This window comes from Micropterus salmoides, unplaced genomic scaffold, assembly GCF_014851395.1.
Source record: "Micropterus salmoides isolate LMB-PRFRI ecotype aquatic unplaced genomic scaffold, ASM1485139v1 Ms_hic_scaffold_9, whole genome shotgun sequence".
Lineage (NCBI taxonomy): Eukaryota > Metazoa > Chordata > Actinopteri > Centrarchiformes > Centrarchidae > Micropterus > Micropterus salmoides.
In genome coordinates this window covers 26,121,371-26,131,523 of record NW_024044681.1, presented here as the reverse complement: position 1 = coordinate 26,131,523, position 10,153 = coordinate 26,121,371, and the positions used below count along the sequence as shown (strand labels likewise).

Sequence of the window (10,153 nt, the reverse complement as noted above, 5' to 3'; positions counted from 1 at the left end):
GCCACAGATTCACCCAGGCACCTGCCGTTGTTTATGTGGGATTTCTGGTTGCAATCTAACATTACAATGCCACGGCATCTGCCGCTGAATCAATCAATAAATAAACCTGGACCGAGAGAAATATGTTAGCAACAGTAGTTTATTATGCAATATATAATATTGTGCGTTTCTTCATGTAAACAGCAAGAGTCATGTTTAATGTACGCATTGTTTGGTGCAATACAGTTGGTTAACCTAGGTAATTATTGTGTGTGTGCAGAGTTGTTACTGTTAGCACTATATTTTTAATATTAAATTCATATGTAATGTTGTTTTCATAGTAATAGATCTGTTTTGCCTTTCTACCAGCAGGTGGCAGTATTTAAATTAATGTCCGGTTTGTGTCTTTGTTAACTGTTTTAAATCCAGGTTACTGATACAGATGTATTTATTCTTCATTTCATTTGTTTTTTATTATTAAGGATTTATTTGTAACCTAGTTACCATCTTCATTCACCCACAGCCCAGTGTTAAACCTGCATGCCCTTCTGTTCTAACCTGGTTCTGCTGTCAGCTTCTTAGCAGCTCAGGCAACAAACACATCAGAAATGTCATAATACAGATCATCTGGCCAAAAGAATGATTTACCACTGTGCTATATGTACTGTGTGAACACTGTTTTGGGAGGTGAGTGTATGAGAAATTGACTGAAACATGGAGAGCACAGCTACTCTCACAATTTTGTCATGTCTCACATCTTTCTTCTCCATTTACAAGGTAAATGTAATCATCACATTAAAACAGGGTTGTAAAATGAAATGAAGTTATACACTCTGTGTATAATGTACAGCATTTGTCAAAAGCATGCCACATTATGGCAACCATTTCACATCTGAAACATGTACAGAGGTACGCAAAAGTTTGTGAACCCTTTAGAATTTTCGGTATTTCTACAGACATATGACCTAAAACTGATTATGTTTGGCAAAAGGAAAACATTCCAGCATAATAACCTTATTCCATCTGTGAAACATTGTGATGGTGGTAGTATCATGATCTGGGCTTGTTGTGTTGCATGTGGGCCAGGAGGGCTAGCCATTGTTGATTCTAAATTTTAATACCAAATTCTCAATGAAAAGTTCAGGACATCTGAAGTGAATAAGAGAACGTGGGTCATACAGCAAGACAACTACCCTAAGCACACAAGTTGCTCTACCAAAAAAGGGTTAAAGAAGAATAAAGTGAATGTTTTGGAATGGCCAACGTCGATGCATTTTGTTAATCGATGAATCATTTCAGCCCTACTGTTGAGCATACAGCGCTAGCTTTCTTTGATTATAATCCTCATAATTGGATTGTTTATATTTTGCAGTGCGAAGATGTTGCTGACACGCCTCACTGTGGTCACTGACTGTCTGGTCCAGTCCTCTTCAACCCAAGTGAAAGGTGGCTGTAGATGGATTTCTGTTTCTCTGGGGATGGTGATGGGGCAGTGGATATAACGCACAGTTTTGGTGTGCGACTTGGTTTCAATTCCCTACTGTGACACGTCCACCGATGGGCCCCATAGCATTTTTTGCTATTGTAAGTAGCTTTGGATAAAAACGTCAGCCAAATGGGTAAATTTAAGTCATGTACAAACTTCTGAACTGTCTGTCTATATGCTCAATATGTTTACTGCAAGATTACAGTGAGGATTTTCAAAACAAAGGTTTTTGCTCGGTGTTAATTTTTATATTGTTCCATTACCTCGTCTACCTGACTTAACAATTTGCATAGTGTGGGACTTCTTACTTTAAACAATCTTTACTTGTTTATGATTCCATAAAAGTAGAATTTCTTATTTATTTTAATTTATTGGAAAAAAATTTCTTACTCAGCATTCAAAGCTCCCTTTTTTATATTATTTAAGTGAAAGTGCTGCTGATGGAATAAAATTATGCATGGTCACTTTTTACACAAAACACAGTAAACTAAGTAGTAAAAAGAAATTGTTTAGCTCAAAGGACTTTGCTCAAGAGATTCTAGTTATTATCACTTAACGCCAAAAAATCTCATGAAGAATCTGGAATGTTCAACTTTATTGCAAAAAATAATGAAAACGAATTGATTATCAAAATTGTTACTGGATAATTATCTGATCAAGCAGTCAATTACTTCTACATTTATTCAGCTTTATGCAAGATGTGCCTTATTTTGTGTCTGTTAAATGTAGAAATGACAGTTTAAAGTTTTGATACTGATTGTTTAATAAAGAGAACTTGAATTGTAATAATGGAGTTGTATTCATATTTTTGAGGACTACTATCTGAAAATGGGCATTTTGTAAATTTTAAGTTGACTGAGTTAGTTTCCATTACTATTTGAGTCTAGCACAATTTTTTTGAGTAGATTTCCCTCAGACTATAAGTTGTGCATAATTACATTTGAGTATTCCATATTTATATATTTCTACATTTATTTATGCCAACTATATGTTTGTCTACGTGTAGCACCTCATCACCAAAACAAATTCCTCGTATGTGTGTAAATCTACTTGGCAATGAAGCTCACATCAGTGAATAAATGTTATTTTAAAGTGTAAGTATTAGATTTAAGTTAAGGTTTACTAAAACATTATTACCACTACTAAAAAAGTTTCCACAAATTTGGAGTATTCTCAACTTATTTGGGTGTGTGTGTCAGACACATACTGAAATTAAAAGAAAAACGTATAAATACAACTAAACGTTTTCTTGGGGTAGGTTGTAACATTTTCATTGTTGTTGTAACTAACCCAGACTCGTAGCCATTAACTAGCTCACCATTCAGCTTACAGCTTACTTTGATGAAAGATATCTACATAATAAACATGATTTAAGTTCAAAGAGTTTAACTACAAAGCAGGCAAAGCTATAAACAAAATAAATTAAGTAAAAAAAAAAACTTTCTTACCTCAATTTATTTTTTTACCTTCTAAAATTGGCTGTGCTACTTTTTACATGTGGAATAAGAACTAAACTGAGCATGTGCAGAGTGAAAAAGGTGATTGCTAGGCCCATTTGTTCCTGATTGGAGATTTTGGACGTGTTAAACTGACCCATGTTATAACCATCCCCGGTCACCCCTACATCATTCATCATTTTGATCAGTGGACCATCCAGGGTGTGGCGGCTCTTCAGACGAGGTCGCTCTCCTCCAGCCTGTTTTGTTTTGCGGCCTCAGCCCGTTGCTAGGAACGCTACAGTGGTTGCTAGGCTAGGGACCCGGCTTATGTGTTGTCCACGGACACGCCTGTTTTGACTTTTGTATTACAACGTGAAGAAGTGTTTAAAGTGCTCGTTGTTAAAAAAAAAAATAAGCTACTAATAGACCACCCATAAAAATACTGACTGTATGTGTGCAAAAAGCCAAACTTCTCTATGTCTTTTGTTACTTTTGTGAAACGGCAGTTAGACTTCTAGCGTGTAACGTTAGCGTTGTTGTTGCCACCCAAAAAGTATTGTTACCCAACTGTAAGTTGTACCGCTTTAAGTTAGCGTTTATTCAAGGCTATTACTCCTAACTTGGGACTTGTAGAGTTACAAGTTTTGAATCCAAGTGTGTATACTGTATTTGCACACAAGGAATGAAACGACTTCGTGTTTTCTGCCCAAATTGACAATTTAGCGGTGTTCACTTTCCGTTCGTTGTAACGTCAAGTTAGCCTGCTGCCATTCGCCGTTGACATGAATTTGTATCACGTTTTGGAGCTGGTGGGAGAGGGCTCGTTTGGTCGAGTTTACAAGGGAAGGAGAAGATTTACAGGGCAAGTAAGTAGCTTTTGTTGGAATGATTTGATAACAGTTTGAATTGTTTGTTTAGCCACACCGTTGCACCTTCTGTGGGTCTGTTTCCATGAGGTGGTGGCTCTTAAGTTCATGCCAAAGGTGGGTCGATCTGAAAAGGAGCTGCGAAGTCTCAAGAGGGAAATTGAGATTATGAGGGGTCTTCAACATCCAAACATTGTCCAACTCTTTGACAGCTTTGAGACTGAAACTGAGGTATGTTTACTATAATCTTCTTTAAACACGGATAACTAATTTTAGTAGTCTACATAAACATTTAGTTAACTTAGATTATTTGATCTACCTCACTGATTATCTGAGTTCCCATGACCATAATCCCTTATATGTTTGTAACAGGTTGTGGTTGTAACTGAGTATGCAGAGGGTCAGTTGTTCCAGATTCTTGAAGATGATGGGAATCTACCAGAGAGCCAGGTATTCATTTCCAGTGTACAGAGTTGTGCCAGACATTAGACTCATCAGAGTTTTACATGATCAACATTTGCTCACTCTTCCTTTCCTCCAAGGTCCGTGAGATCGCCTGCCAGCTGGTCTCAGCTCTGTATTATTTACACTCTCATCGCATTCTTCATAGAGACATGAAACCTCAAAATATACTGTTGGGGAAGAGTGGGGTGGTGAAACTGTGTGACTTTGGGTAGGTAGATGTTGATTATTTTAAAGAAAAAGTAGCTGTATTCATCATTTCCAAAAAGATAAACCATATGTGATGCAATCTCGCTGTAGGTTTGCAAGGGCCATGAGCGTTTCCACCTTGGTGCTGACTTCTATTAAGGGAACACCTCTGTACATGTCTCCTGAGCTGGTGGAGGAGAAGCCATATGACCACACTGCTGATCTCTGGTCTCTGGGCTGCATCCTTTATGAACTCCACACGGGGGCGCCTCCATTCTACACTAACTCCATCTTCCACCTGGTGCAGCTTATAGTGAGAGACCCAGTCAAATGGCCGGACTCTATGAGCACCAGCTGCACGGTACAGTACACCTAAGTCGTGCTGTATCATGTCTGGGTCAAAACCAACATCTGCACTGAACAGTGAAAACAGACAAAGCAAATGTCTTTAATAATTTGGAGATTTGCCGTTCTTTCTTGCCAGTCTTGGTGAGTGGTGTGAAATTCTGATACAAATCCTTTGATCACATTTAGATCCTTTTGAAGGTCTTAAAAAGGTATAATGTGTAACTGTCAGTTACAGAAGATTAACTGCACTTCAGTCCATACTGAGGACATGTCGCTGCTGTCATCCGTGATAGCTACAGACGTGCTTAAGGGGGCAATGGTGACAAGACATAATGTTTTTGATGTATGACAAACAGAATATATTGCCTTAATCACAGTGCTTATCTGTTATTTCCCTTACAGAGTTTCCTGAAAGGTTTGTTGACTAAAGACCCTCAGAAGCGGTTGTCATGGCCAGACCTCCTACACCATCCCTTTGTTGCTGATGGTGTGCTAGGTGATACTTAAAACAATTAATTTTAAGGGAAAATGTCCAAATAGGCATGACGCTGGTTTGTTTTTCAGATTATTCTGATGTCTGATTTGAGATTTGATTGTTTCCCATATTGATGTGTTGGCACAGTGCTGTCAGACACAGGTGTTTTCAGCCCTCTGACCGTCACGCCCAGCCCAGACATACTGGCACTGAAACTTCAGCAAGTGGCGGCAAAGACCCTACCGACTGGACAGAGCAGGTTATTGCAAAAGGCCAGGGAACAGAAGGACAACAGTCACAGAGGGAAACCGGTAGGCGGTGGCAGTGTGAAAGTGAGTCACAAATTGATTTTTCAGTCTTATACAAGTCATGTGGAAAGTCATGGAGGAGCTTTAAGCTGTTCTCTGTACATTAACAGAAAAATAAGGATGGAGTGGGAAATGAAAGGACCAACTCTGCGATGGTCGCAGCATCCCCTAGAGCCAATCCCCCCGCTAGTGATGTCTCTGTTACCTCAGGCCACGCGGTCATGACTGCTGCCAATCAAAGCCTTAACCCAAAGAATCAAACCTGCCAGAGATCAAAACACAGGTGTTTATGGGAGTTCAGAATAAAGATACGATATACCAAAACAGACTGAGGTGTGTGTTCATCGTTATGGGCGTTTCCTCTGCAGGGGTCAGATCAGCAAGGACTATGAACAAGAGTTCCCCTCTGTAGAGGTTGGGCCACGACTAGTGCGGGGATGCAGTGAGGACAGTCAGGTCATACAGCACAGGCAGGTCAGTGTCGGCTGCTTTTTTCCAGCTATAGAAGACATTGTCTATTTAGAAAATGTGTCTTCTTTTTTTTTTCTTCCAGTAGCCCTGAAGAAACTGTGTCCTATGAATCATGTCTTGTTCTTTCAGGGTCCTGACAGTGAGGACTACTGGGAGAAACTGGCCCAAGAATCAGATCCAAGCAGGCAACAGAAAGAACTATTAAACTACAGTGCCATCATACCTCAACTTAAATCCAAGATGCTGGCATTTAAAGCTCAGGTAATTAAGAAAAATTTAAACTGAGCATAAATTGATTCTCTTGGAACAATTTTGCATTTTGTCTCCTTTTTTGTTGTTTTCTTGGTCAGCTAACAGGTGGCGTTAAAGAAGTGTGGCAGATTCACCAACCACTGAAGGTCTTACACAACCTGATTCTGACCTCTGACCTTGAGAAGTTGTACCACATTGGCCGTGAACTTGGACTACCCCATGTCCTCTTTGACATAGTCCAAGATACTGTAGAAAACTCAAATTCCATCAAGGTTATTGCTGTGAAACATGATCAACAATTCATTATTCCTGCAATATTAGTATAGTATTACTGACATTTTTTACTTCAAAATTTTCCTGCTCAGCCACTGTGGAGCGTGCCAGCACTTGGAGAAATTATTGTTGTGCTCATGATCTACTGGGAGAAACACTATGACTGGGTGGAAGAGGCGCATAGGTATAATTATTCCTTTTCTTCATTGAAGCTGCATTTAGTTTGTAAACACTGAGTGACTATCATACGTCTCAGTCATTCACCTGTTGCAGCTCATCATCTATTCTCTTACTGTAGACTGGAAGAGTTCACCAGGCCCTTCATCACAATTCTCAGTCAACCAAACCTCATTCCTTTGGCAGTAAGTACTCATTGAAGTTAGTATGTATACACAGTAAATAGTGACTCAGGCAATTACTTGCGGTTTTACAGGTAGCTTGCCAGTTGTTTGACAAAGCTTATTCTTGATCTCTTCTTTAGCCTCTGGCTGCCTCTGCTTTGTCCCTGTTAACACAACACAATGTTGATGTGGAAGTTGATATGGACAATCTAACTGCTTTGCTGAAAAACCTGCTTCTGGACTCATATCAGGTACTGAATATGTGTAATTTGTATATTTGGCAATCATCTGATTATTGTCATGCAAGTTTAAAGTGATCCGCCAGTGTCACAGGTGTTACACTCTTCTCTGCCTTGTCAGCCCAAAGTTTGTCTTCCTTCTGGCTGGGGACTCTGCGATGGCCTCCTGTCTTTACTCCTTCACACACTCTCTGAGGTCAGAAAATAACTACTGTGTGATTAAAAAAGTGTTTTTGACTGCATGGAGAAAAGAAATTGTCTTTTTTTCCTCTTAACAGCATGAAAATGACCCTGGATCTTCATGTTTAGATCCAGTAATGTTTTTGGAACTGTGGAAAAGAATTGGCACTTCGCTACTAAGGAAAACACCAGACACAGACTTCTGTTCAGCAAATGGTGTGTGTGTGTGTGTATATATATATATATATATTTTTTTTTTTTTTTTTTTTTTTTTTATTAGTGTCTGTGTCCTATGCAGTCTGCCATATTTAAAAAGACTGTTAGTGTATTTTACATATCTTTTCATTTTATTTGTTCATCAGGGCTGTATTCTTTCCTGTCTACCACGCTGTTTCTCTTCACCAAGGATCCTTACTCGTGCATTCCGCTGTTTTCTGAGTGCGAATCAAAATGTGTATACACTCTTGGCCAGATGCTGGGCACTGACTGGTGGGTGTTCGGATTTCCTAATTAACACACTGTTTCATAAGTACCACCAATCTTAAAGCAGTACTGCTACTACGCCTAGAGCTAACAATAACATCTTTTATACCCAGCAGTCTTGATTTGTTTGCTGAAGGCAATCCTGGGAGACTTGAGGTGGATCTGAGTTGCGACAGCCTGTCTGTGTTGAGCTGCCACTTGTTGTGCTTTCCATTTGCCCTGGACCTGCCTTCTCACACCATGTCCACCATTATCCAGTTGTATGACGGTTGTGGTATTGTTCCAAGCCTCCTGCAGGTTAGGGCCTTCCCATTCTTCGATAAATACCTCGCTGACAAACATAATTCTCTGATGCAACACAGGATAACTCTTGCAATAGGCTCACATCAGGCACACACTACTGTACATCTTAATGTCTCTGTGTTTTGTGAGAGCGTTGTGTTGTTTGTTGTCAGGTGTTTGATCTGTGATGGGTTGTCTGGATGATTTTGTTTTTTCGTGCTTTGGCAGGTAATTCAAACCCTTCCTCCTTCGCTACTGGAGCTGCCTCTCTCCCTGCTGAGCCGTTTGCTCCTGTGTGACCCCGAGCGCTCTGTTGCCTGCCTCAGAAAAGCTACCTGTGGTTTTTTTGCGCCACCCAGGAACAGCCAACTCTTTGCCTCCAAACACCAGACTCCTCTAACCAGAACTGCCAGCTCTCTGCTCTCTGACTTGCTGCAGTTGGATGTGCTTTGGGACTCTGCCGTGGAGCTCCTAACTCTGTTGTCCCAAGTAGCCCGCTGTTCCCCTCGACCTGCCTGCCTTCAGCTTCACCTGGAAGCCTCGGTGCTGCACCAAGCGCTGGCTCACTCTCATGACCAGGTCAGGGCTGCTACATGCAGACTTTTGGGACATTTGGATCCATTCAGGCCTACTACACTGCGCACCCTGCAACCTGACATTTTCAGGAGCATGATAGACTGTCTTCACGATTCCTGCATGCCTGTCCGGCGGATGGCTTGCAAGGCAGTTGGGAACTGGTTGGGATACATTGCAGAAGGCTCAGGGTTTAAAATAGATGGGTCCAATGGAAAGGGCAGTGACACTACAAAGTGGGGCATAGAGAAGGAACTGAATAAACACAAGAGTTCACACAGTGAGGGGGCAGGAGATTTGGCTATTATAGTAGATCAGGGAGTGGACTATGAGAAGGGGTGCAAGTGGGTAGAGGAAGCCAGCAGGACAGCGGCCATGCTGGCGCCTCTGATCGCTGACCCTGATGCCCTCACACGTCGTCACTGTTGTGCAGCCATGGGAAACCTGGTAAACGTTGATGGCGCTGTATCCTTGTTGTTGGAGGAGGACGTGTCCAGCTTACTTCTGAGAGCTGCATGCACAGACTCCCATAATGCAGTGAGACAAGCTGCCATAGCAACCCTGCGCCTGTACAGCGAGCGGGACGCAATACGTCAGGTAATGAGAAGAGCAGGTTACAGGAGGGCAGATGTCACCACAATTTTTCCTTTACTGTTTTCAGAATTCGAATATAAGGACCTTTTTGTAATTGTTACATGTTGTAATATATGAGCAACAATATATTTACTACTTTTATAGAAGAAAACAATTCACACTATTTTCTTTTAATACCTTTAAGACTTAATCAGTAGTTGCCTTGAGCTCCTTTATAGAAATCTGTGTACTGCATAGTTCATTTCATATCGTTTTATGGGTTAGTCAAATATTTTGTCATACCTCTGTCATACCTATGTGTTGGCACTTTAAACACTGTATAAAACTAGTTTCAAGTTTGTTACTTTCTATTTATTTGAAGGTCCTGATATCCTTTGATGCCGGTAAGAAACTTCTTCAGGCTTCACAGCTTGCCCCTCCACAATGTGACTATCATCAGCTCATTGGACAGCTGCAAGTGAGTCCAGTTCAGTAGAAATGGTAACAGGTTTGAATGCCACACTTGAATAGTCCTTGTCCTTCCTTACATTACAATAAGAATTCCCCCTGTGGTAAGCAATGTGGTAGAGGACTCAATAAGTATAATAATCCTATCCCGTTTCATATTGTTTCTGAAGTGAAGCTAATGTATCAAATAAAAATGGTGCAAATAAAAAGTGACTAATGAAGATCTTTGTTGGCACCACTCAAACTGTGGTTACATGAGTTGAAATAAAACTGTTACTGTTGATGTTGATCTGCTGTTTCATTTCATGACACAAGTTATCCAGACTTAATGAGAAGAAGCAAGGCAACTGTAATCGAAATGCCTAGAAATAACGCAGTTTGTTTTTAATCCGTGAAGAGACTCCTTATAGGCTACTTTTCCCACTCCCCAATAATCACGGATACGGTAGTCGTTATGAGGAACTAT

At 40.5% G+C, this 10,153-nt stretch overlaps 1 protein-coding gene across 2 annotated transcripts; it reads left to right on the top strand.

Moving 5' to 3' along the window:
* Positions 1–3,333: 3,333 nt before the first annotated feature.
* On the top strand, positions 3,334–9,976 carry stk36 (serine/threonine kinase 36 (fused homolog, Drosophila)). 2 transcript variants are annotated; one of them, XM_038709271.1, is made up of 20 exons: positions 3,334–3,770; positions 3,861–4,001; positions 4,143–4,220; positions 4,313–4,443; positions 4,533–4,782; positions 5,172–5,265; positions 5,392–5,576; positions 5,663–5,835; positions 5,921–6,026; positions 6,153–6,284; positions 6,374–6,547; positions 6,641–6,732; positions 6,847–6,910; positions 7,030–7,140; positions 7,250–7,324; positions 7,407–7,524; positions 7,671–7,797; positions 7,908–8,088; positions 8,302–9,243; positions 9,602–9,976. In XM_038709271.1, exons 1-20 carry the CDS (start codon positions 3,687–3,689, stop codon positions 9,713–9,715), a joined length of 3,372 nt encoding a protein of 1,123 aa, XP_038565199.1. In that variant the 5' UTR covers positions 3,334–3,686; the 3' UTR covers positions 9,716–9,976. The 2 variants fall into 2 exon arrangements, with proteins under 2 accessions (XP_038565199.1, XP_038565198.1); XM_038709270.1 differs by having other exon boundaries at positions 3,335–3,770; positions 7,905–8,088.
* The last annotated feature ends 177 nt before the right edge of the window (positions 9,977–10,153 follow it).

What these genes read in the sequence shown, in the direction of transcription:
- stk36 (XM_038709270.1), top strand. Translation starts at nt 3,687, where the DNA reads ATGAATTTGTATCACGTTTTGGAGCTGGTGGGAGAGGGCTCGTTTGGT. An exon ending in AGGTCATACAGCACAGGCAG is followed by an intron (nt 6,027 to 6,152) that starts GTCAGTGTCGGC and finishes TTGTTCTTTCAG; the next exon opens with GGTCCTGACAGTGAGGACTA. An exon ending in AGCGGGACGCAATACGTCAG is followed by an intron (nt 9,244 to 9,601) that starts GTAATGAGAAGA and finishes ATTTATTTGAAG; the next exon opens with GTCCTGATATCCTTTGATGC.